Consider the following 27,500-nt stretch of genomic DNA (forward strand, 5'->3'; position numbering starts at 1 on the left):
TTATACATCTGCAGTGTGTGCGTGTGTGTATGGAGTCTTTCCAACACCCCTGTGAGGTAGGGTTGGAAACCAAGGCAGCTCACAACAAGAAATAAAGCCATTTAAAATCCAATAACCATAAAAACAAGTATAAACAGTTGCAAAACAGTGTAAAGTGGCATGATTTGGAATTTTGGGTTGTGTGAATGAAGTTGCTTATCACTTGAGGTTGCATTTCCGTCCCTGTTTGAGTAAGCCCCATTGAATACGCTGGGACTTGCTTCTGAATAAATAACTTTAGGATTGCACTATAAATATCTTTACAGTTTGTGTAAATAATAAATATATTTGATAGTTATGCTTATATAAATATTTCTTCATTTATCATATTTTTGGTTTTTGGTTAGGAATCCTGACTGGTTGTGAGATGCTTAGTTTTTTGCCTTATAGGAATCTTGTTGTGGTTGGTATGGTATTACATTTAGGAAAGTGTTACTGCCTTCTGTACTTTTTTTTCCTATTTGCATTTCACTTATCTTTAACCTCACTCCGTTACAGCCATAGAAGCAACAGCAGCATATGCAAGATAATTAACTCCCATTAGTGATAAGAACAAGAATTTATAATTATTATTTCAATTAAAACAAGAGGCTTATCAATACTTTGAAGAGGACCAGCTATTTATTTTCTTTCTGAGCCCAGGACTGGGTCTTTCATGATGCCCGGTGTGTGTGTGTGTGGGGGGGGGAGCAGGAGAGTAGTCGATAAGACAGACATCCTGGCATTGATAATCGAATTAGCAAGGTATGTGTGGGGTTGTTGTACACTTCCAGGCTCAGTTTCATTTTGAGTATGGAGGTGGAACCTGTGTAGATGTGGTTATGAAAGGGAGAAGAAATTTTGAGTTAAGCAAAGCTCTGCTTTTATAAAACCTAAGAAACATACAGTACTTTGAATGTCTGAGTGCCTGCACCAGTGGAATACTGGAGGAACTTGTAAAACTTGCTGCAACAGTATTTACAACTGAGCATGTGGTGTGAAAGACTCCTTTTCCTAACATTTTGGCTTGTTTTTCTCTGATTGTGTATTTTTATTGTTTTTACTATATTTGTAAGCTGTGCTGAGCTCTGTTTTTAACAGCAAAAGGGCAGGATATAAATTCTCTTAATCAATCAATAAATACTCCATAGTGTTGGAAACTAGAGTCTAGGCATTTAATGTTGCTTTTAAAAAAAAGATTTCTCACATCTTTCCCCAGTTTTTGGTGGTAATTCCTAGGCACAAAAACAAAACAACTGGACAATCCAAATATTAATATTTATAAGTTTATAAGTGACAGTTTTCCTGCTAAGTACCTGCATGTCATAAGCAGGGGTAGTCTTATACGGCGAGTATATCCCAAACTCTATATTTTAACTGGAAAAGTTGGGGGTCGTCTTATACGCCCAGTCGTCTTATACGCCGGAATATACGGTATTTAGTAATATTTTTGTTGTTATGTGCCTTCAGGTCAATTATGACTTATGGCGACCCTATGAATCAGTGACCTCCAATAGCATCTGTCCATTTTGGTTAATGACTGTGCCAAGGTATTGATAATCCTTGACAAGTTCAATGTCCTCATTGTCAACTTTAAAGTTACATAAATCTCCTGTTGTCATTGCTTTAGTCTTCTTGACGTTCAGCTGTAGTCCTGCTTTTGTGCTTTCCTCTTTAACTTTTAGCAGTGTTCGTTTCAAATCATTACTGGTTTCTGCTAGTAGCATGGTATCGTCTGCATATCTTAAATTATTGATATTTCTCTCTCCAATTTTCACACCTTCATCTTGGTCCAATCCCATTTTCCGTACATGTTCTGCGTATAGATTAAACAAATAGGGTGATAAAATACGCCCCTGTCTCACACCCTTTCCGATGGGGAACCAATCGGTTTCTCCATATTCTGTCCTTACAGTGGCCTCTTGTCCAGAGTATAGGTTGCGCATCAGGACAATCAGATGCTGTGGCACCCCCATTTCTTTTAAAGCATTCCATAGTTTTTCATGATCTACACAGTCAAAGGCTTTGCTATAATCTATAAAGCACAGTGTGATTTCCTTCTGAAATTCCTTGGTCTATTCCATTATCCAGCATATGTTTGCGATATGACCTCTGGTGCTCTTGCCTTTCTAAATCCAGCTTGGACGTCTGGCATTTCTCACTCCATATATGGTAAGGGCGTTTGTTGTAGAATCTTGTGCATTACTTGCATGGAATAGTAAGGCAATAGTTCAATAATTACTGCATTTCTTGGGATCCCCTTTGTTTGAAATTGGGATGTATATTGAATGCTTCCAATCTGTGGGCCATTGTTTAGTTTTCCATATTTGTTGACAAATTTTTGTCAAGCTTTGCTCAGATTCAGTCTCAGTAACTGGTAGCAACTCTATTGGTATGCCATCTGTTCCGGGTGATTTGTTTCTTCCAAGTATTTTAAGAGCAGCTTTCACCTCACAGTCTAAAATCTCTGGTTTTTCATCATACAGTTTCTCCATGAATGAACCTGTCATCGTGACCTCTTTTATAGAGTTCTTCAGTGTATTGCTTCCATCTTCCTTTTATTTCATCTCAGTCAGTCAGTGTGTTCCCCTGTTGATTATCCAACATCCCAACCCTTGGTTTAAATTTCCCTTTCATTTCTCTAATCTTTTGGAATAGGGCTCTTGTTCTTCCTTTTTTGTTGTCCTCTTCTATTTCTATACAATAAGCATTGTAATAGTTCTTTGTCCCTACGTACCAGTCGCTGTATTGTTGCATTTAGGGTTCTAACCGTGTTTCTATCTACTTTTGCTTTTGCTTTCCTTCTCTCTTTAACCATTTTCTTCATCATCCATTGAGGTCTTTCTCTCTTTTTAACTAGAGGTATTGTCTTTTTGCATTCTTCCCTGATAATGTCTCGTGACTTCACTCCATAGTTCTTCTGATTCTCTGTCAACTTAGTTTAAAGCCTCAAATCTGTTCCTTATTTAATCTTTATATTTTTCTGGAATGTTATTTAAATTGTATTTTGGCATTATGATTGCTTTGTTCTTCTTTAGCTTTACTCTGATTTTTGATATGACCAGTTCATGATCTGTACCGCAGTCTGCTCCTGGCTTTGTTTTTGCAGAAAGTATGGGACTTCCCCATCTTCTGCTACCATATAATCGATTTGATTCCTGTACTGACCATTTGGTGATGTCCATGTGTACAGTCATCTTTTCGGTTGCTCGAAAAATGTGTTTGCGAGACACAATTATTGGCTTCACAGAATTTAATAAGTCTTTCTCCTGCTTCATTTCTATCTCCTAAGCCCCATTTTACCACAATTCCTAGTTCTTCTTTGTTCCCTACTTTTGCATTCCAATCCCCCATGATTATCAGCACATCTTGTTTTGATGTGTGATCAATTTGTTCCTGTACTTCTGCATAAAATCTCTCCAATTCCTCTTCTGCATTTGCCATTGGAGCACAGACTTGGATAATGGTTATGTTAATAGGTTTCCTGTTTAATCTCATTGATACAACTTGTTCAGACGTGTTATAGTTCTTAATTGGTTTTGCTACATGAGTTCTCACTATTAAAGCAACCCCATTTCTTCTTCATTTCTCATTTCCTGCATAAAATATTTTGTAGTTGTCTGATTGAAAATATCCCCTTCTCGTCCATTTTAATTCACTCACGCCAAGTATTGTAATGTTGATACGTTCCATTTCTTGCTTGACAATTTCTAACTTTCCCTGGTTCATACTTCTCACATTCCATGTTCCTATTGTGTGCATTGTACAATTCTGGACTCTCCTTTCGCATCTGTGCACATCAGCCTCTGGGCTTCCTTTCGGCTTTGACCCAGCTGTATCATTAGTCACAGCACTACTCTTACTTGTCCTTTGTTCTTCCCCAGTAGCTCGGTGAGTGCCTTCTGACCTGGGGGTCTCATCTTCCAGCACTATCTTGTGTTGCATTTTGGATACTCTGTTCATAGGGTTTTCGTGGTAAGAGGTATTCAAAGGTGGTTGACCATTGCCTTCCTCTGGGTTTGGATGCATCTTAGTTTGGTGTCTCAGCTTTGACCATTCCGCCTTGGGTGTCCCTGCTAGGAGTCTAGCCTCTTGGTCTCGACTCCTGATGGCATTGCTCTCAGCTTCTTCAACACTCTCAAATCCCCTCACCACGTTAAGGTGTGCATCCTAGAGGGGGTAGTAATATTTACTGAGATATTTTATATAAAAAAGTTTACTGTAATGTTTTAAAATTTTGTTTAAAGGGCAGCACTTTTTGTTTGTGGGAACTGAGGGTGATTTAGTAGTTAACTGGCTTGGTTTAAATAGTGTTGATGTGTCAGGTACCAGTTTAGTACTCCGCTTGAGACAATGATTTTTCCCCAGAATATTGCTTAGCAGTACACTTATACAAGTCCTTCCCAACATGGGTATGTTTAGATTGAAGCCTCCTGTAGTACGACTCTTGCTAATTTCATTAAGTTTCTTGGGTAAGAATTCTAGAATTTCCATGCTAGGTCTGTTATATAGTCAACATAGTTCCCAAGGAGGATGTAAAGACACAATCCATCTGGTTGTTAATCATCAATATCTTAGTGGTAATTGGAGGTACTGTCTCTGTATGTGGGAATTTCTCTCCTTGTTATTGGGCTTTCTAGCATTGATAGAGGTACCCTGGAGTTGACCTAATCTGAGGGAAAATATACTGCTGGCTATTCCTCCATTTTATATCACTGACAAAAATGTAGGTTTGTGTGGCAATATGTTTCTTGGTACACATCTTAAACCTGTTGCCTGTCACTTTAATTGGGAAAATCCAATTTAATTTTTTGAGCGAACAGTGGTTTGAGCACTGCTTTCTAAATACTGTTAATTTGTTCCCATTCTGTAAGAGTTTTGCAGGGATGCATTACATTTGATTCTACTGTAGTCTTAAGGAAGGGTGGATCTAAGAAATCTGAAAATAAATGCTTTTTCCTGTTCCTTGGAAATGCAAAATAGGCACCTAATATTTCTTGGGATTCTTGGGTTCCCAGATTGTTAACTATGTCAGAACATTTGTAACAGAGTTGTCAAGATGGATCAGATGGATCTGGCAAAATCTACCTTCTGTGCTCTCTTATCATACCTGCTAAAAGTACTCATGATATAATTATATCAAGGCTAGGCATATACTCCTAGACATTTTCATGAGTTGGCATCGAATCACTGGGATCTAATCACTTCATAGAGCTGAATTCACATTTGGTAAGCACCAAGGTGGCTTATACAGAGATGTCTATAGTTCACATTGATCGGATTAACCAAGACTGAATAGTTACCTCCCGTATAGTTGAAGGAGGTTTGATGTATTCATTTTAGCTCAGATGATCATTAGTAAATGGTACATCATAGAATTTGTGATCACTTTCATATCTATGTCTTTAATATTGAGAAGCTCTTGTCCTGTTTTTTGCGGAAAATACTGTTTCTTCTCTGTTTGTCAAATAATGGGTTCTAAATTCAGTCTATACAGCAATACCTCAGTTTGTTAACCCATCTACTTTGTTTTCCTGGACATTTCTTCTTTAACAGAAACTTTGGTACCAGAGGTAGGAATAACCTGGAAAGAATAGGGATAGGTTGCTACACCATAAAAAAGAAGAGCAGTTCAACATATTTCAGCAAACTTTTTATTCAGAACTAATAATATGCATGTCTGAAATGAAACAGCCAGGTCAGGTAAGCCTTACATATTAGACCACTTGAAGGCTTCATACACTCAGGCATGCAGGCAAGGGGCAGCCGCTACCACCACCCTATGAAATGTCTCTCTCTGCCATCTTTCTGTATACTCGAGCAGATGCGTCTGCAGTAAACAGTGCTTCCAGGGCACCCAAAGCACTGTTTATGGCGGATGCACCTGAACCACCTGGAAAGGAGTACCATTCCAGTCATACGTATAAGAGCTGCCTGCAGCAGCAGCAGCAGCAGCAGCAGCAATCCAGTAGTCAAGGAGCCACATTCTGACTATGTCAGAGAGTGCACTATGCCCCCTGCACCCAAAAAAGACTTTGCTAAAATGGGTTTCTTTCCAAGAATTTGTTGACTGAGGATTTGTTAACTATATTAAATTTCCTCAGGTGAGCATATGGCTAGTTACCAACGATCCAGAAACATACCAAAACAAAAAGTAATTTAAACTAGTGAAAAACTGTATATATTCACTAAAAACAGTGAAAGCATGATGTGGAATAAACAGAAAATTACATTAAAATGATCACAATGTAATAGATGAAAAAGTAGAGCTACTAGAAACACTAAATAGAATAAATATAAAACTATTTGTAACGACTGCTTTTAAGGTATAATAAGGAATTACAGATGGAAAACAGGAGGAGAATTGCTTTATTCTGCTTTAACACCTTGCCTCCAGTCCATCTAACTTAAGAGCAAAAGCAGTAAGAATGCTTTTACTCCCCTAGGATTGGAATGAACTTAAAGACTTTGGGGAATAATGAGTAAACAAATTATTGTAAATTGGAAAAGTACTAATCAAAAGGTCCATATCTACCAGATTTCTTGTGGTGAGGTCCACTGGTTTCCATGGGAAGATTCCTGTGCAAAAACCACTCAGGATGATTGGGGAGCTCTCCCTATCTCCCAAGAACACTAAAGCTGCGATCGAATATACATGTGTACTCAAAAGGTACATTAGGTTCAATGGGACTTACTCCCAGGTAGTTGTGTACGGGATTGCAGCCTAACCCATCATATCTTCAGCATTCAGGAGAGATGCCACTGTGAAAGGAGGAAGAAAAACAGTGTAGGCTCCCTTTCATAACCTAATTGCCCAAAGTAGAGGCTTCTACGTTGAAACAGGGAAAAGATGTTTAAAAGGAAACTGGTCTTCTAATTTCATAAATGGAAATGGAAATGGACTGCCTTCAAGTCAATCCTGACTTATGCCTACCCTATGAATAGAGTTTTCATCATAAGTGGTGTTCAGAGGGGGTTTACTGTTGTCTCCCTCTGAGGTTAGTCCTTCCCAGGTGGCTAGGGCCTGCTCAGCTTGCCACAGCTGCACAAGCCCGTCCCATCCTTGTCCGTAACTGCCAGCTGGGGGGCAACTAGGCTCCTTGGGACTATGCAGCTTGCCCGTGGCTGCAGAGGTGGCAGAGCATGTAACCCCTGAGCCACTCACTGTGGGGGTGATCTTTAGCTGGCCCTTGATACCCGGGAGACACGAGCGGGGATTTGAACTCACAGACTCTTGACTCCCAGCCAGGCTCTCCTCCCCACTGTGCTATACCAGCTGTGATTTCATAAATACTGTGGGCTTTATTAAACTTTTGGGACACTTAAAAAATAGGCCATCCAGTTCTCTCTCTTAATAGAGAAAATTAATGTCTCTTGAAATACAGAGTTCTGTTTTCACAGTAAGACCATGTAGCATCAACCGCCCAGTAATAAAATCATAAAAGAATAAAAAGGAAAAACAAAATTTCATCTGGACCTATCAACTTTTAACTATGCATTGATTTAAAAGTGATGTGCTTTGTCTCATGACCACCCCCAGAACATTCTAGGAGATAAATCTTCATCCTTAGGTTTACTTTACACACATCTACATAGTCATTAGATAATACAGGAAAACATCATTCACCTCACCCCTGAAATTCTTGTTTCATGTTTTATAACCCCTTTTTGCCCCAATTCCTATGGTTTATGATATTTGTGGTGCTTTTCCATAAATACTCCGTTCCAGTTTAATCACACAAAAATGTAAGCGATTCTTTAACTCTGAACAGGTAATATATGAAGTAAAAAACCCCACCATGGATCAGTGTAATAGGTTCTGGTACTGGCTTATGGGAATTGAAATACAGTACATGATAATATAGGCTTCTACTGATCTTTCAAAGCAAGAATAAAAGTAAATATTCTAAAGTAGTAGAAGACCTGCTCCTACTCTTAAGTTCTGCTAACAAAGATATATGAAGATAATTTGCTTTATTATTTATTTAAGGTATTTATATAAGGTATTTATAGCATTTCTAAGTGGTGTACATAAAAATAAACCATACAGAGACTAAAACCAAAGAATAACACCAATCACTATTACCCGTCAGGACTTCGTCCATCTAAGAATAAAAAGTTTTTTTAGGATTCACATTACTTCGCCCTTCTATCAAAGGAAGATTCAGCAGGTTTTGGCAAGGACAATAAACACCCCGTCTGTTCCTGACATGGTACAGAGTTCTGGTCAGGTCATAGTTCAGATACCATTAGCCTTATGGCTTAATATTTCATTTCCAGTTAAACAGAAATGCTGTGGTGTTCCAGCATAGGCTTGAATGGTCTACAGAAGGAAAAACTATCTTTTCCTGTTCATTTAAAATACTGGGAGGAGGGGACTGAATCTTCTAAGCATCTCTTTGGCCCTTATTAGACTGGTGCCCCATTGTCAGGAAAAATATAGGGCTTGTCTTTATGATTATCTCAAACGTTTTACAGTAGAAGAATGATCCTCTGTGCTCAAGAATGCTTGGCCAGTATCTCTTTAGTTTCCACAGCCTCTCTTTAGCCTAGGCCTTGTGGATCATAATGGCTTCCTGAAACCAAACCTTGGTTTGCTTCACACAGTAATTTGAGTCAGCTCCTTCTGTACAGCACTGCAGAACCCAGAAGATATGTCCAAAAAGGATGTAATGGTCTTGTTTTGCTCAATCCTGCTCCATTTGAAAATTCAATAGTTCTGTATTATATGAATGCCTATTAGCTATCTGGTGCTACAGGTTCATTCTGTCCTCAAAACATTGTTCATTACAAACATGTATTTTCAGATACCCTATGCCTAGTCCTGACTGTTCAGTTTCTCTGTTTAAACTTGAGCTTAGTCTATCAGTTTTAAAGATCACAGCCCCACTTTCTGTTGCCTCTACTGTCATAAGCAAGTTACCACTACTTTGCCAGATAAATTGGTCTGCTAGACATCCAGTACCAGCTCTAGGTTTGAGGGGGATCTGGTGGGCCCCATCTGTCAAGAGCACCCTAGAAGAAGTGGTGGGTAGCAGTTGACAATAGCAGCACTCTTGAGCATTGCCCCATTGTTGGATCTAGCTGTCTTTTAAGTTTTCCACAATGCCTTTGACATAGGATTGTTTTAGGCCATTGTGAGAAATTAAAATGGTGATTGGTTTGAGCACAATACTGGAGAAATATAAAAGAAGGCTGAGGGCAAGTGTCAGTGCTAGGTCCTGTTGGGGTGCCAAGGCCCAAGGGTGGCAACTGCTAACACTGGCTCTGTATCAGTGTTACTATAGTTGATGTGCATGTGGCTTCAGCGACAGACAAATCATGCCAAATAATAGTACAGAAAAATGGTCTCATTCTTGTTTGAGATTCCATTTCCCTTTTCTCTTCAGTTTTAATCTTTCCCATTTATAATAAGTGATACAGCCACATACGGTGATATCCAAGTAAGTCATTTTCTTAGAAGACCCATTGAAATCAATGGACTTAAGTTTCTAGAGTCCATGATCTTCATGGGTCTAGTCTGAGTATGACTAACAGTGGATATCAGCTTTAGACGAGCAATTCCCTTTTCTCTTCTATCACCAGTGCCAATCCAGGATGGCCCTGTTTAATCATGTGCCTTTCTCCCATTCTCATTCCAGTGAAAATAAGAGTAAGAAGTCAGATATTACTTGTGCATGTAGGCTTTGGATAGAGTTTTTATCTTACAGAAGCATTGGAAGGCCAAAATAATTTGTTGAATTGTGTGCACCTCATCCATTGATATACAAGATTATTCTTGAGGAATCAAGATTTATATACAAGTGGCATTCACTTTAAGTAAGTCTTCATTATATAAAATTAAAAAACGCAGAAATGTGCAAAGTAGACCATTGTGCTAGGTAGTGCAAGGTTATATTAATCTAGAATGCTCTTTGTTAGGATTTTAATAAATAAAATAATTTGATAAAAATTAATGGAACACACAGGGGAAGCAGTCTGAAACATTTGATGGGTGAAACCATTTTTAAAATCTGTTTTTGGGTTTTTTCACAGATAAGGCCCTAAGAGAAGTTATTGAACGCATTCTTCAAACAAGTTACTTTGACAGTACTCACAACCATCAGAACGGATTATGTGAAGAAGAGGACACAGTGCCTGCACCTGCAATCGAAGATGCTGTTGCAGAAGCTGGTAACTCAAAAATTACATTTACAGCCTAATCCTAAGCATGTTAACTCAGAAGCAGGTTGTACTTTGTTAATGAGCTTTATTTCTAAGTTAATGTGCATAGAATTGCAGACTTGGTAGATTTGTAGGCCTACTGAAGCCTTTGTTATACTTGTTTGTTGGAATTAGCCATCATAAACAAAATTAAGATGTTGTATAACTGATTGTATCTCTCCTACAAACTTTAACTGATTTTTAAAACTTTTATTGGCTTTACCCACACAACCTTTGGACCTATAAAATATGGTAAAGGTTGTAGTGTAGATGTGTTTAGTTTATAGTGTTCTTATTATAACCAACCTTTGAGAACTGGACTTGTAATTTATATATACTAAATTGTTTACTACTTAAAATTTTGCTTTTATCTAAATTTTACTTTTTGAAAATACAAATCGAGATTAATTTTCAAGATACGTTACTAAAGTCATAACCTTAACAGTTCATGAACATTTGCATTCTTTTGTTACAGTATAATTTTACTTTGCTTGACTTTATCTCAATACTAACATTGTTTATACAATTGTATACTAAAAGTGTGAGGATTATATATTTTTTAATAGTTTTACCTAAAATCATGTATTTTCCTCTTAGAGCCAGAGCCAACGGAAGAATACACTGAACCCAGCGAAGTTGAATCAACAGAGGTACTATTCAGTGGGAAGATTGTAGCTGCCTTTTAAAATGGAATGCTGCTGTCTTACTGTTGTACTTTCTCACTTTTATTTTAGTATGTAAACAGACAGTTCATGGCAGAAACTCAGTTCAGCAGTAGTGAGAAGGAGCAGGTAGATGAGTGGACAGTTGAAACTGTTGAGGTAAGGTGTTCTGAATGTTTACATAAAGTTGCAGTCTGTTTTCATTCCCTCATAACTTGAATGCAGCTGTAAATCCAATTGTGTAAATTGTGGTATCTTAGCAAGATTGAATGAAAGTCCCCTTTTCTGTGCTTATTATGCTTTATTGCCCACAGTTAACAGCAAAAAGTTGCATTTGAAAATTAAATATGTAAACTAAATCACAATTCATATGCTGATACATAACCAAGAACCAACTGACATGTTAGAAGAAAATGGTTCAGATCCAAAGGTGCTCGCACAAGCTCCCCCCTCAATTTCTGCCAATATCCCACTCCCTCTGTAGCACCCTGTGTCATATTTAACACTGTTCTAAATAATCCCTTGACCCTCAGGATTGGCTTTTTAGATTGAGGGTAGGGGGCTGCAACAGGAGAAGATGCAAAATCCTGTTTGCATGAGCAGAGTTCAGCTTGTGCAGCTTTGGATCCAAAACTGTATCTGTCATTCAACATTCTAGTTGAAGATTTTTCTGCCTTATAACTTCCTCTTTAAAACAATTGCGGAACCTTCCATCATATGTAAAATAGTGTAATTAAGATATGTACTTATATTTCAGGAACCTTTTTGCTGACAGTATTGAAGACTTTCTGCAGTCTTTCATTTACAATTGCAGCATGCTATCAGTCTTCAGATTGTTTTGATAGACAAATTGAAGTGAACCCCCCCATTAGGTACCATAGGTGTTTTCAGGATGGTTGAATGTAAGGCTTTGGTTCACTCTAACCCTAGAATAGAATCTACTTGGAGATTTACAGCTTTGTCTACAGTTGTCTTCAGCCTTTGAAGAAATTGTGCATTTGTCGGTTGACTTTCTGAAGCAGACTTGCAACATTTTATTCATCCATCTCCATTAAGTTAAAGCCATGCTGCAGAATTGTTATGTGGAACTTCAATATACTTTTAAAAGCCACAAGCATTTATCATTTGTAATCCAAGGGCTATCCATAATAAAATGTTGATTATTATCAAATGAAATTGTATTTATAAAAAAGAATAGTTACCTGAAATTGTGTCAGTAACTTCTTTTGTGCATGTAGATGTCCTGGGGGAAAAAATCTGACTCTTGACATTCTGAATAATCAATCCGTTGGAGCTTTTTTCCTTCTTCATGATCTCTACAGACTCACATATGGGTTCTGTGCCTTTGCTTGCAGAGCAACACTCGCAACTTTCTAGCACTAGATGAAAAAGTTTTAGAAGAAAATCTCCCCTCCCCCAAACAGCACATGAGTAAATAGGGAAGAGGTAAATTTTAAATAAAATGCTATGGACAATATATATAGGCTATGTTGCTCAAGCAGTATTATCAGTGCATAGTATGTTTTAGATTGGGGTGGCTAACATTTGGCCTGCCTGATTTTGCTGGATTACACCTTCCATCATCCCTGACTGTTCGCCTTGCTGGCTGGGGCTGATAGGGTAATATCTGGAGAACCAAAATTCTCCATCTCTTCTTTAGATGCTATAATTGGTCGATATGATTTGAGCAACTTAACACAACACGCGCACACTTATTTTATATGGAAGCAGAGGCATCTAATTTTAGTACCTCCACTCAGGTTTCACCTATTTTCTCCATAGACTTTTTAAAATGTAAAATTTCTTATAATAAAACAAAATATCTCCTACACACTATCCATCCTTACTCTGCAAAAGGCAGAAAGAACTTGGTAATTCCAGTAGAAGAATACAAACAAGTCAGTGCACAGCAGAACTGCAAGCCCTGCCTTACAGCTATTGAAATCCTAACTTGAGAATGCAATTGCATCCTGAAAATAGCATGCATGCAATTGCCAAATGCATGGACACTTTTTACATATTTTCAGTGAATATAAATCTGCCATTTTGCTGTGATGTTTTCTCCTCTGCTTTCATTTTGCTACATATCTTGCAGGAGGAACTGCATTTATATGTTTTGTACAACAGCAAAGCCCTTTTATTCTTACAGTGGCTCCCTGCTGAATAGCTGATAAGTGGGAGGGTACTTGAGGGCCAGGGGATCCCCACGTTTGATGAAGATGCTCAAATATGCAAGCCGTATGAAAGAGAACCTTTTGGGTTATGTGCCAGTCTGGATTAAATTCCATGTTGGTCATTAATTTTATTCTTGGTTATGATAGGTATTTTTATAAAAGAATGCTGGCCCTTACATGAAATGCATTTTTTACATATCCATTGCTGTCAGGGATTATCAATACCTTGGCACAGTCATTCACAAAAATGGAGACAATAGTCAAGAAATCAAAAGAAGGCTAGGACTAAGTGGGAGGGCAGCTATGAGAGAACTAGAAAAGGTCCTCAAATGCAAAGATGTATCACTGAACACTAAAGCCAGGATCATTCAGACCATGGTATTCCCAATCTCTATGTATGGATGTGAAAGTTGGACAATGAAAAAAGCAGATAAGAGAAAAATAAACTCATTTGAAATGTGATGTTGGAGGAGAGCTTTGCACATACCATGGACTGCAAAAAAGACATATAATTGGGTGTTAGAACACATTAAACCAGAACTATCACTAGAAGCGAAAAGGATGAAACCGAGGTTATCATACTTTGGGCACATAATGAGAAGACAGGATTCACTAGAAGAGACAGTAATGCTGGGGAAAACAGAAGAGAGTAGAAAAAGAGGAAAGCCAAACAAAAGATGGATTGATTCCATAAAGGAAGCCACAGACCTGAACTTACAAGATCTGAACAGGGTGGTTCATGCCAGATGCTATTGGAGGTCGCTGATTCACAGGGTCGCACTAACAACAACAAATTGCTGTTAGTGTAGCTATTGTAATCATAATAGAGGGCCAGTAACTGAAACCTCTGACAGACTGATTTTTAGTGTTGGCCATTTCTGATGTAGGTGGTAAATTCACTGCAGCAACAGCCACAGGCTACATCTCCTCCAGTTCCTGATGTCCATACACTTACTGCTGTGGCTCAAGCAGATCCTCTCGTTAGGAGACAGCGAGTACAGGACCTAATGGCACAAATGCAAGGCCCCTACAACTTCATGCAGGTATGTTATTTCCCCTGTTTGAAGCTGATGATTTGCTCAAAAGGGATTCTCAGTAATTAGAAAAATAGATTACAATCCAGGTGAAGCTGAGCATTTTCATTTGCATTCATTTAAACCAGAGAGGCCAGCTCTGCCTGATTGGTTACTCTCTAAGGGATTCTGCTTCTAGTGTAGTGTTTTCCAATCTTGTCTTAATTATTTAGGACTCCATGTTGGAATTTGAGAACCAGGCACTCGACCCTGCTATTGTTTCGGCCCAACCAATGAATCCAGCACAAAACTTGGATATGCCACAGATGGTTTGCCCTCCAGGTTGGTAACATAGATCAAGCAAGGTTTTAGTATAGCTGGAGAACTTCTCAGTTACTAATAATTCAGAAAGCTAAATCAGTAAATATGCATTATTTAAGTCTTTTCAAGAAAGTTTGGTAGAAACCCTTTTTTTTGTAGTTAAGATTTTCAAGTGGGCTAATAGGATGTGAAGTACTTCTTATAATCTGATGATGTCTGTTTGGTATTGGGTTTATAATTACTAACCAAAGAGCAAGCAGTTGTATCTTAACAATTGAGCTCCTTTGGGAGGAAGGGCTGGATATAAATTCAATTAAAAATAATAAAAAATAAAAATAAAAACAAGAATCTGATACAGTGTGAGGCTGACTTTGGAACTGTTAGGTGTTCTTTGGGAAACTCATATGCCTTGAATGCAAGCTGGTATTAAGCAAATAGAAATGCAGTAATTCTGATAATTTATAATGTACATGCTGTTTCATTATGCTTAACATTACTGTATTTCCAGTTCATACTGAATCCAGGCTTGCCCAGCCCACCCAGGTTCCTGTACAACCCGAAGCCACCCAGGTAAGAACTGTACCTTGAAAACTATTGGCTGAATTCCCCTCCCCCCCCCAAAAAAAAACCCTTAAGAGCTGCGCCAGTCAGTGTAGACAATACTGAGCTGGATGGTGTAAGGCAACTTCTAATGTTCCTACATGTTTAGGCCTGGAACTGGTCCTTAGAAGTGCCCATGTAAGTGGCTATATGTAGGAACATTTTGGGAATGGAAAGGATCATCTTGTCTTGCCAATAATCAATATAAGCTTAGTTCACCCAGCTCATAACAAACCACTATTCTTGTGTTGCTTGGCATGTTTGTTCCTGAGTTCTAGTCTTGCCTCATCATATGAAAACCCTTGTCATGGACCCAAGTATCTGAAGTGATGTTTATAGTGCTAAGTGCAGGCTATGATTGCATGCAGGCCTGCAAATACTAGGATGTGACAACATTTTAACAATTTTTTCATTTGTGATGAGAACTGTTGCAAAATAAGACTTTTGGCCAGAGCAGTGGTTATGTACTCAAAGAAAGAAATACTAAAGGTTATCTACCATCTTTTAGTGTTTGTAAAATTGATTAAATTATGCAGAAAAAAGTTGTTAGCACCAATGTCAATAAAATCTTATGAAATTCATGTCAAGAATTTATCTAGAGGCCCTAGCAGGGGTTTGTGCTAAACTTTAAAACTTTGACAGGTCCCCTTGGTTTCTTCCACAAGTGAGGGATATGCAGCATCCCAGCCCATGTATCAGCCTTCGCATTCAACAGAGCAACGGCCTCAGAAAGAATCAATTGACCAGATTCAGGCAAGTGCCAAGTCTTCATTTTTTTCTGGAAAGGTGAAAAACATGCTGCATTCCTGCATGTATAGATAATGCATGGCTCCCGAAAGAAATCAGAAATTGAAGTGATTTTCAAGGTATCTGTTGCTTGACCATTTTCTTGCTTGTGTGTGAGTCCTGGTTTTTTTGTCTTCTAATGTTGGATAACACTTTATTTTAACCCCCTTATTAGAAGTAATTTAAATTTGTTTCTATACATCAAATCAAAGACTGCTCACTGGGGCAGGGTATCGCCAACATGTCACCCCGCTGCTGAAAGAATTGCACTGCCTGCCCATTTGCTAATGGGCCAAGTTCAAGGTTCTAGTTCTGGTGTACAAAGCCCTATACAGCTTGGGACCAGGATACATGAAAGATTGTCTTACCCCTTATATACCCAGTTGATCACCGCGTCTGCAGGTGAGCGCCTCCTGCAGATACCATCTTATCAGGAGGTCTGTTCTGCACAACATAGGAAACAGACCTTTAGTGTGGTGGCACCTGTCATGAACCTGGATATGTTCATAAAATATTAACATTATATGTACCATCATGGCTCAGTGCAAAGAACTCTGGGAGTGTCATCCTGCTAGAGAAACAGGCCTCGGAAAGGGAAAAATGTTAAGTTTCGTTTCCCAGCTGAGAACAGTTAAGGGAGGGCTAAGCAGAGGCACCTGGTTATCAGTGCTAATCAGTAAGAGCCTGGCACTCAAGGCCATCCGTGTCTGAGAAGATTGAAACCCTGTTGGGAGGGGGGCCTGGAAGGAGTGGAAAAGTGAAGAAACATCTAGAAAGGGATTACATCAGACAGCCCCTGATTGGTTAATTAATTTTGGACCGTTGGGATTCTTTTCCTTAAGTATAGGGCTTGAGACCCATAGCCTTTGTTCCCTCAGGAAGGTTCTGAAAGGTTCCTTCTGACTGTTGCCTATGGGAGGCAACCTAAGCAGGGTTCCATTGCTTTGTAACTGATGCTATTCTCTCTGAGGAGAGACGTGACTTCAACCAACTACCTCCTATGTAAGTAGATAGGCTAGATAGGTTGTTATTTTCCTGTTGTGTGAATGAACTCTCTTATGTGTACCTAAACCCCTGTTTGGGTGTATGGTCTGGAGGAATTGTTTGCTGCTATATTTTAATGTGCACTTACATTTTTTGAATAAAGCTACTTCTATTTAACCTGGTGTGTTCATTGAGGGTAAGGGTGGTTCTGAATTCAGCACCTTGACCATTCAGCTACAACTACCAAAGAGGGAAAAGAAGTTAAAAGCTTAAGTCTAATTTGTGGGGTTTTACCAGAGGTTTCCTGACAAGGAGTGTAAATTTGGCTCTTGTCCTATAGGACCTTGGTTTACCTATTTTCTGGGCTCAGAGTTCCCCTAGCTGTGAGTTGAACCAGTGACAGGGGTGGTGGCAGCCTACTTCCTGCCTTGCAGGGTTGGTGTTAGTTTGCACAGCCTTGGCAAGGAGGAATTTGGATATTGGGTTTCCAGAACAATTAACCTAAGGGTGGGAATTGGGTCTGAAGCATGACTTCTGGTGCCTTGAGGGGCTCAGGGGCATGACAGCACCTACCCTGTGGAATTCCCTCCCCTTAAATATTAGGCAGGCACCATCTCTGTTATCTTTTGGTGCCTATTGAAGACTTTCTTCTTTCAACAAACCTTTTAAGTTAAGACCTATCCCAATCTGCATCTGTGTTGGAATTGCTTTTATGTTTTTTTAAAACATTTTTTTCCTAAACAATGTTTTTTTAACCCTTTTTATTTAAGATGTTTTTAAAGCTTTTTTAAAGAATGTTTTTAAAGTTGTTTTGTTTTAATGTATTTGAAGGTCTGTTTTTATGACTTTTTAAAGTGTTTTTTTCTGCTTTTGTTTGCTGCCCTGGGCTCCTGCTGGGAGGAAGGGTGGGCTATAAATAAATAAATAAATAAATAAATCAGAAGGTGACAGGGTATGAATGGTATTTTTGTGATAAGGAGAAGAAAGATTGCTGACTCAGTGTGATCTGCTCAAGAACTTATTTCCTGCATTCAGGCTTAAGGATGTTGTAAATACTGAGGTCCTTCTCCCCAGTGATATAGAGCATCACAATAACTGTTACATCAATGGAAAACATAGCTTATCCTTGCCATGGAAACACTTGACCATCAGGTACCTCTGCTTCATAATAGGATATCAAATGATTTTGATTCATGGCTTGCTAACATCAGCTTAAAATTTATTTTATAGGCTTCAATAACCTTAAGTGCAGATCAGACACCAACATCATCACCACTTCCAACTGCATCCCAGCCTCAGGTATTTCAGGCTGCCTCTAGCAAACCTTTGCATAGCAGCGGAATCAATGTTAACGCAGCTCCATTCCAGTCCATGCAAACAGTAAGTACTAAACATATTTATTATAGATGGCAAAATATTTGGAAGCTAGTGTCTTGATAAAATGATGGTAAATTGTGCCATGAACAATAACAGTAGTTTACAAGCTATTTAGCTTTGCACAAATTCCAAAACAGTATTTGGTAAAAAGCACATACCTTCTTTATTCAGAATATTGAGTCTTATTTGGTTCTTATTTACTTCCCATACAGGTATTTAACATGAATGCACCTGTTCCTCCTGTCAGTGAGCCAGAAACCCTAAAGCAACAAAATCAATACCAGACTAGTTACAGCCAGACTTTCGCCAGCCAACCTCACCAAGTAGAGCAATCGGAACTTCAGCAAGAACAGCAGCTTCAGACAGGTAAACTTGTGAAAGCTAGAACCTAAGTGCTTTATTCTGAAAATAAGTTTTCAAGATAATGTAGACCAAATAAAACAAAATCTGATTGATATTGTTGAAATAGCATTTTGAACATGTGTGGTGAAGGGAGGCAGCTTTACAGTATTTATAGGAACCTAGAAAGGAAAAAAAGTACAGTTCATACAGTTACTGTGAGTGCCTTTATGATGTGAGTGCCTTTATGATGATAAAATCCACTTCCCAATTGGTAAAAAGAAAGAAAAAAAAGAAACCACAGAAACACTCAAATTAAATCTCTGTGGTTATTCTACTAGACATCTAGGGAACATTCTAAATGTTAAGGTATTTAGACTGCCATGTTGGATTTAATTCTGCAAACAATCTTTCTTTAGGTAGGTAAACATTTACTGTCGTACTTGGTGGCTCTTAAGCAAAGTTCATTGGTGAGTTAGCTTGGTATTATTTGAGTCCTTAGGAAACTTGAGTGAAAATTCTGAGCATTTGCACTTTTCCCCCCTTCATTGTAGTGGTTGGCACCTACCATGGTTCCCCGGACCAGTCCCATCAAGTGGCAGGTAACCACCAACAGCCTCCACAACAGAATACTGGGTTCCCACGTAACAGTCAGCCTTATTATAACAGCCGGGGAGTGTCTCGTGGTGGATCACGCGGCACTCGAGGCTTAATGAATGGATACAGGGGACCAGCCAATGGGTTTAGAGGTAAAAACTTAAAAACCTTTTGAGACTAATTCTGAATGTCTTTCAGAAATGCAAAATGTCCAGAACCTTAAGCATTATAGTAACATTTTTTATTTTTTTTAATGAAATAATATACAACAGAGTTGTCTAAGCTTGCTGCATTTGCTCTGCTATAAGAACAAAATTAAAACTACAGAACAGAAAGCCATGAGTGGGAACTAACAATTGGAATTGTTGCAGTGGAAATTTAACATAACATAATATGAAACTGACTTTCTATATTTGTGACCTGCTAAATGGCTGCATCTTCTTCAGGGCTTGTTTCTTGGCTTACAAAATCAAGTCTTTCATTTATTCAGACTATGACATTTAGTGAGATTCTTTATTTTGGTGACTGCATTTATTAAATCACTTAAATTAATGGCATTGCTAAATATATATTATACACAATGTGAAGTCTTGAACAAAACAGAAGACACTGAATGGTGCACGGGAGCCCAGGTGCAGTTTAAACACTTATCCATTTATTTTGCATCAGGAAGGCCCAGACATAGCAGTACTTTACTTTTCTGCCAGACATCATTGTATCCAGAAAATCTGGCATAGTGCTCTTCAATCTTGGGTCCCCAGATGTTATTGGACTTACAGTTCCATATATTTAAAAAACTTACCAGTGTAACATGTTATCTCCCTCCCCCCACTGTTTTTTCTCAATCAGCTAGATGACATTTGGATTGCTTCCTCTAGCGCAGAATGAATATTGCCATGTAGTTCTGAATACATACATATATCTTATATAAGGTGTGCAATACTTTTCAATTAGTTTTTCCTCCCAATTTCTAGGAGGGTATGATGGCTACCGCCCTTCCTTTTCCAACACTCCAAATAGTGGTTACACACAGGCACAATTTAATGCTCCTCGGGACTATTCAAACTACCAGCGGGTAAGTTGATTGAAAAGGTTTCCTAGTTTATAGTACTTGAGAAAATGCATATTTTTAAGTATAAAGTTTCTAGTGTCTAAATGTCATTGGATAAGAAATTAATATTCAGATTTTTTTAACCTTAGATAAAATCTACTTTTAGAAATAATTGGCTAATAATTTTCTCATTGGGTACAAATAGACCAGGCCCTAAGTTTTTGTGTCAGCTGAAGGGGAGAGAACATGGCAGAAAGGGAGAGAGAGGAAATTGGCCAGCTCAAGCCCCTGGCTACATATAATAAGTATCTTGGAGTTGAGGGGTTGAGTTGGGAGGGAATGCATGCTGTGACATTTAAAAAACAAACAAAAACACATCCCCTCCCTAAGCTATATGGTAGAAGAAAGGAAGGAGCAATGATGCCTTTTGTCTTTTCCCACTTTTCAGAACTGTTTCCTCCCCCCCCCTTCAATATAGCTAGGAAATAACTCTGGGCAGCATCCAGTTAAATAGTTCCCCCAGCACAAGCATTTTTAGATGTGCAGTGGAACTTCCCCTCCCTTTCCTCCCCATTCTGGGAGTTCCCTCAACCCTCCAAAGCGCACACACACAATATATATATATATTACATTGCACTATGGAAAACTTGTAGTATTGTGAGGGTTGACACCAGGGCCAATATCCCAACTGTCCCATGTATAAACAGAAAGCACTTCTGTGTGTGTGTGCCCCTTTGGGCAAGGATTTGCAAAAATATCCTAAAATAAAAGTGCTTAAAAATCTTTTGAAATGTAGCTTCACTTGTACTTTTCTTAGGATCTTCTTTTTATTTTAGGATGGATATCAACAGAATTTCAAGCGTGGCTCTGGACAAAGTGGTCCTCGGGGAGCCCCTCGAGGTAATATTCAAGTGGTGAATCTCTGATTGAATCTGTAGAGAGGGTCTAGAGAGTTGCAGACTTTCAGCTGTTTCAGTTCAAATATATTTCAACTGTTGTAGACATTTGTTGAAAGTTGTTAATGAATTTGGCTCTTGAATTGTATATTGTTAAGCTTCCTTTCTAAGCTTTATATTTAAGGCTACTAGGTTGCTTTTTATTTCTTGCACAAGCAACCCTTGAAAAGTAAGCTTACTCAGTTGTGAGGTGTGTAATTCTACTGTGAAATGTTTGCCAAGCTCCAGTAGTGTCTGCATTTGTGTTTTGCTATTGCTACTTAAATTTCAATAAAGATCTTGCATTATTTGTAGACTGTTCAGAAATTTTGTTTTCAGCTACATAAAGTTAAATTCTACTATATTTTTGTATTCAGATGGAATCTGTTGAAAACTACCTATTCAGTTTCGTACATAAGTAATTTACACATTGACAACTTTATCCTGCTCTGCTGAATATGAATATACACAAAATAATTTGTAATTGCAAAATAAGCAAAGCAGGGGATCTAGTTCAGTCGAATGTGGGTGCACCTCCCATGCAAAACGTCATCTCAGAGGGCTCAATAGAGCCCCTTATCCACCCACCTCCAAATTTCCCTTGTCAATACAAGCACAGGGCACACAGAAGGGAGCTAGATGGCGCTATAGGAAGCACATGAGCAGATCTTTGATACCCTGCAGTGCTGCCTTAGGCCACTCGTGTGCACAATTGGTGGGGGGAAGGGCTCTAGTCCTGCGGATGGACTCTACATTTAGACACTGTGTTTGCACTTGAGTGGATCAGAGCCAGTTTTTTTAAAATAGACCAATTAGAAATGGATGTAGGAATTTTCATGAGACAGAAAAGACTGCTAAATCTCATCTAGTGCAAGTTTGATGATAGATGTTTCTAGAGAACCTCTTGAACCAAAAGTAAATTACAGAAATTTGTTATAATTGTTTTGATGTACTCAAATACTGAACACCACTGAAGTTGTAAAGAGATATTGCCCTTTTAATTTCTGGGATCAGTACAGGAATTGTCTACTGTATTTTTATAGTTTTAGTTTAGAACTGTATACAAAGCATAGCTTATGACTTACTAGTAGTAAAATGGCAGGCATTTGGAACAAAGGTTAGATTTAAGACTGATGCAAGTTGTTTGTGTACATTCAAAGTCTGTCTTCCCCTGTAAGCGAACAGGTATCAGCCCTCTTCTTACTGGCTGTAGGCATTATGAGACAAACCTACTAGGCGACCAGACTTTAGAAAGAGAGCCATTCTGAATATCAAAGGATCTCACTTGATCCAAAAATAAAATGCTATTTTTATTTTCTAGGTCGTGGAGGGCCCCCGAGACCCAACAGAGGGATGCCTCAAATGAATGCTCAGCAAGTGAATTAAACTAATTCACAGGATTACATTTAAACGCCAAAAACACACTGGCCAGTGTACCATACATGTTCCAGAAGAGTTATCTCTTTGTTCTCCTTTATAGGAAGTTCTTAGTAAAGGGATTATTTTCATTGCCCATAAAGACAAGACTACAGTTTGTCGGCTTTATATACCTGGATATGGAAAGAAACAACGTTTACTCTGCATGTTCTGTCCTAAGCATCATCTTCAGCCTTGCACATGAGATCCAGAATTTTTACCCTTGCTCTGATTAAAAGCAAAATGGCAGTTTTAGGGTGATGAAAATCTCCATAGTTAACTGAACAGGCAGAAATAACCCAATTGACTCCATTGATGTTATAAAGTGCTGAAGCAAATTTGGATAAAAATCTCTAAATCCATAAATGTTTTACTTAAACAATTGGTTTATTTAAACTTTTACATGAAAGGAAGATGGAAGAAGTGAAGTGTGGTTTGACAGAGCAATTGCATTTAACCTTTTTCTGTTAGACTGAAGCACTGAACATATACAAAGCATAATAAATGATGCCTACACCCCAACTAATAAGCTGATGGACAGCTTAGGCACACCCTTAGTTACAGCATTTTCTACTAGGCCTGACATGCTGTGGCAAAGGGATGCATTAATTATTTTGTGTAGCTGTTGATATAATTGTGTAAACCCCAAATTAGGCTTTGATTGGCACTTTAAATTTTTCTGTAAGAAATAGAAGATGTAATCTGAATGGCTACATCTGTTCCAATGTGAAGTGTTAAAGAGTTCTCTCCTGAACACATTTCCTAGATAGCAATGACATTTGTAAGGATAGGTATTCTTATCTTTCCTTATGACTTGCACATTGTCTGTCACCGATACTTGATCTTGCTGTATTATTTTTACCCAAATAACTGATGCCGGTACTGAGAGAAATTAATGGATGTTCATTACACTTTTGGTCACATGATTTCTCTTTTGCAGTCTGAAGGTTTTAAGAAATCTCATATCCCTGCTGCTGCCCTTTTAAATTGCTCTCTTTTGAAAAGCACCAGTATGTGTTTGGATTGGTTTCCCCTTTAAGGGAAATTACAGCCAGCAGTTGCAGATCTAAGCAAGATAAATAAAACATGTTTATATAAAAAAATGTATTCTTTTAACGTATCTTAAGTGACTGATGCAAATGTAAGGGGGAAACAGAAACTTCAGACGCACATTCCCTGAACTTTAAATGTTAACGTGTGTTCAAAAATATTCAAAAAGTTAATAGATGTCCCTCATGTAGACGTTTGTGTGGTGTCTCAACACTTTTTATCCCCTGAGGAGATGCAGTCATCTCTCCCTCTGCCTCCACAGCTAAAGACCGTTAATGCTGACTGTTCCAGCCATCTCACTGGAGCTGTACATAAGCTTCTGATCCAGTGGTGAGAATTGTTTGCATGGCACCTGCTGGATGGAGCAATCCAGTCCATGGAACCTTCTGAACAAGTTTCTGAATTATTTGGGAATATATTTACAGAAGCCTGCTTATATGCAGTGCCCTTGTATTGGTGTACTGAGCCCCTTTTCAGACTGTTTCTGCTTTATGGATATGGTTAACTGAACTGGGAAAAGAGAATTGTGTGAATTCTTAAAATCTCCAGTTACCAAGTGAGTTACTTTACATTTGCACCTGGTTCCATGTATCTAGAAAGTAGCAAATCTTCAACTATCATGATAGTTACAACCCCTAGGGCAACCTCAAGGAAGAATTTATGTAATTACTAACAGATATCCTTTTTTATTACTGAAAAATGATCTCCATCCATTTTAAAAAAAAACTAAGCAAATCTTCTAACAGGTTGGAACAGTATCTGAAGCCAAAGGTAAATTGGGAACTCAATAGGCAGGATTATGGGGTGTGTTAAAAAAAATACAAAGATAACCCAAATTGTGTCTAGAGAAATTGTGCACGTATACATTATGCAAATAGCATGCTTTTGTGTTTATTTTATGCAATTGTTTCTGCAAGCTATAGGTTGGAAGAAGCCATGCAGCACAATCAAGCGATACATTCGAAATACTTAGAAATGCTGTTCAGTTCCTTTTTCAGCTTCTGAGATTTTACCTGACAATCCTTATACTTTCTAGGACCTATATTTGTAGATATAATGGCCAGAAACTCTTGCTGTCTTTTTTTGGGGGGGGAAACCCTTGAAGATTCTCAGACTATTTCATGGAATAATTCATACAAAATTGGGAAAATCAATTTGAGGACTAGCTGGTGTCTTTCACTTCTATGGCACAACTTTGCACTGTTGCATCCCTTCTATGTCTGAATGTAATGAAACCAAAGTAGACATCTTAAAATTGAGCTCTACTTTCTTAAATACTAAAAATTCATTGTTCAGTTCATATTGACTCAAAATTATTAGGCAACATTGTGTTGGATCCAGGGCATCCATTCTGTTAGCTGCAATACCAATCCTCCTGGAGGAAGGGGGAAACGTCAATTTTCTTGACTTTCCCTTTTCTTATGCTTTTCAAGTCCTCTGGAGCAGATTTGTAAGGTGCATAGGAGTGTGTAGGACAAGGAGTAACCAAAAATTACCTCCTCTCTCCCCCACCTCTCCCCCAAAAATTGTCTTTGTAGTAGAGTTCCACTGCAGGTATCTGGATTTAAGCATGAGCTGAAGATCAATATGGTTCTGTTCTGGCTACACTAGTAGTATGCTTTATGTTAATTGGATCTTAAGTGATAATCTAGAATGGGGAAATGGTCATCTGCCTTTACATCTTGGAGAAAAGTGAAGTACTCTTTCTTTAATAGGGGCCTATTTGTGATAGAAAAGCTACAGTTCCAACAACGTAGGAGCAGTGTAAAATAATTGTATTTATTTGTCTTGGTCAGACCATCCTTTTGTACTATAGCATCCTGTCTTCAGCAGTGACCAACCATCAGAAAGAAATAAGATAGTATTTTATGCCAATTACGTCTTTTTCAGCATTCAGAAGTTTAACAGTATGATCTCCAAACCCATATAATAACTAATATGTTGATAAAATAATAAATTTGTTTAATTCCTGTTTGAATCCAGTAAAGTACTGCCTTTCGCATCAGTCTCTAGTAATGAGATCTACAGATGTACTGTGAATTGTTTAAGGAAGGTGTGTCTATGTTTGTGGTGCCCATTCTAGAGTTACTGCTTTATAATATAAATAGAATATTCCCATTCAGTCTTCATGATCAGTTTACGGCTCATCTACACTCTTCTAGGTGTTTTTCATGAGTAAAGCTAAAAAGCACCTTTGAATCCCTCTTGTTACGATTTCTGCATCTGAATGGTAAGCACATATTGAAGACAATGTAGGAATTACATTTGCATATGGGAATGATTTAAGGAAAAGTGCTTTGTAAAAAATTTAGACATGAACTGAACTGTTTCACCTGCCTTGGTGTGTTTCCGCAAGTTTTTTTGTTTTTTAACTGCAGTACCTTGGAGTCAATGACTTTATAAAAAAAACTGACATTTAGAATTCAACATTGTGGATGTATTTTTTTACAAATTCCACGGCAACCTAGCCAATTACACCATCTTTCCTAATCTTCAGTGTATGTTAAAATACTACCGGTGTTAAGAAAACCCTTCAAGGCATCAGACTCTGATGTTTAACTTTTTGTTAAATACCCCCCAGTACATTCAAATGTATGTTGGGTCATTTTTGTTTCTATCGCCACTTTACCTGCCTGCCTTTTCTGTGATGCTGGCGTAGCCATGGTAATGTTCATTTTTTTCCACCCAAACAAAGTTTAGTATTGCAGCCAGCTTAGCCTTTTAACTAATGTACAGACTTCATTTTTAAACCTACACACCTGATTTGGATAGGAAAGGGTGCCTATAGTAGTACATTTAAATTATAGTGAGTAACCCCTCTTGTGACTGTTGCTTATTAAAATGCATGTTGTGTTAGAATTGTTCAAAGCCAAGCTTGTAATAATACATATCTATGCAAATACTGTGAGTTTTAAACATTAGAAATGTGAGGTTAGTGATTAATTTGGGCGTTCTTGGCAGAAACGGAAATTAGTGCCTTTGCAGCTATATTCTGGACTTTTGACTGCAGATCAGGTTGGTAAACCATTGCTTTTTACTTCTCCAGACCAATGTGGCATTTATTTTGTAGTTCTTGTATGGCAAAAGCTTGAGAACTGGGATTTTTATTAAAACAATGCAATTTAAATTATTAGAAGCTTTATTATTTTGACGTGGACATTGCCAACAATCATGATTGTATTAGATATCACCACCAGTCTCTTCCAAATGAACTTCTGGTAGCACAGATAGTTTGCATCCCAGAATATAGAGTGGAAAGAGGCCTGGTTTTAATTAGGAAGGTGGGGGATGTAAAAAAAGAAAATTGAATGTGAATAATTCTACCTGCTTAACATTTAAAATGTTGCTGGCTCCATGTGTTGAAATGGTAGCTTACCAGAGAAGACCTGGGAGTACACTGCTAATGTAAGTCTGTAGAGATGGGCAATTAGGCTTGTTTTTATTGTTTTTAATTGCTGTAAACCGCCCAGAGAGCTTCGGCTATGGGGCGGTATATAAATGTAATAAATAAATAAGAGTAGTTGTGTGGATCTGTGGTCCACCAAATGTTGCTGGATTACAAGTCCATCCCTGACCATGGCCCATGCTGGCTGGGACTCGTGGGAGTTGGACTTAAGCAACATTTGAAGGGCCACAGGTTCCCCATCCATCTTAGTAGCAACTAGATTACTCTGTTTTCTGAGAGAAATTAGACTATGGTGCCTATTGTGTGAGAACAAATGGGAAAAAGGAAGTGATATCTAAAATTAAAACTTAGGTTCCATAATAAATGTTATACAGATGAGACAACATAGATTATTTGACAACTAGTTTACATTGAACTAGAAAAAGTGGATATGTGAATAATACTTTGTTTCAAGACAGTAATGGCTGAAGAGAAGCAACATAGCATCTCCTCTGCAGTGAAGTGGACTGAGGGTCACCTCATTCCATACCATGTGGAAGATGCCTGAATTCCCATCTCTTTTGTTTAT

At 38.2% G+C, this 27,500-nt stretch overlaps 1 protein-coding gene across 3 annotated transcripts in view; it reads left to right on the forward strand.

Annotated features, from left to right (window-relative positions):
* Positions 1-26,656, forward strand: part of CAPRIN1 (cell cycle associated protein 1) — a 69,402-nt gene extending 42,746 nt beyond the window's left edge. For 2 of the 3 annotated variants that reach the window (XM_061610738.1, XM_061610739.1), the window contains exons 7-19: positions 10,054-10,191; positions 10,819-10,871; positions 10,956-11,042; positions 13,945-14,100; positions 14,304-14,412; positions 14,900-14,961; positions 15,634-15,744; positions 17,992-18,141; positions 18,351-18,504; positions 19,032-19,226; positions 20,049-20,149; positions 20,962-21,025; positions 22,382-26,656. In XM_061610738.1, the coding sequence (XP_061466722.1) occupies positions 10,054-10,191; positions 10,819-10,871; positions 10,956-11,042; positions 13,945-14,100; positions 14,304-14,412; positions 14,900-14,961; positions 15,634-15,744; positions 17,992-18,141; positions 18,351-18,504; positions 19,032-19,226; positions 20,049-20,149; positions 20,962-21,025; positions 22,382-22,446 (1,445 nt within the window). In that variant the 3' untranslated portion in view covers positions 22,447-26,656. The remainder of the gene's footprint in view (positions 1-10,053; positions 10,192-10,818; positions 10,872-10,955; positions 11,043-13,944; positions 14,101-14,303; positions 14,413-14,899; positions 14,962-15,633; positions 15,745-17,991; positions 18,142-18,350; positions 18,505-19,031; positions 19,227-20,048; positions 20,150-20,961; positions 21,026-22,381) is intronic. The other variant, XM_061610740.1, reaches the window with a different exon arrangement.
* The last annotated feature ends 844 nt before the right edge of the window (positions 26,657-27,500 follow it).

Source organism: Rhineura floridana, chromosome 2, assembly GCF_030035675.1.
Source record: "Rhineura floridana isolate rRhiFlo1 chromosome 2, rRhiFlo1.hap2, whole genome shotgun sequence".
Classification (NCBI taxonomy): domain Eukaryota; kingdom Metazoa; phylum Chordata; class Lepidosauria; order Squamata; family Rhineuridae; genus Rhineura; species Rhineura floridana.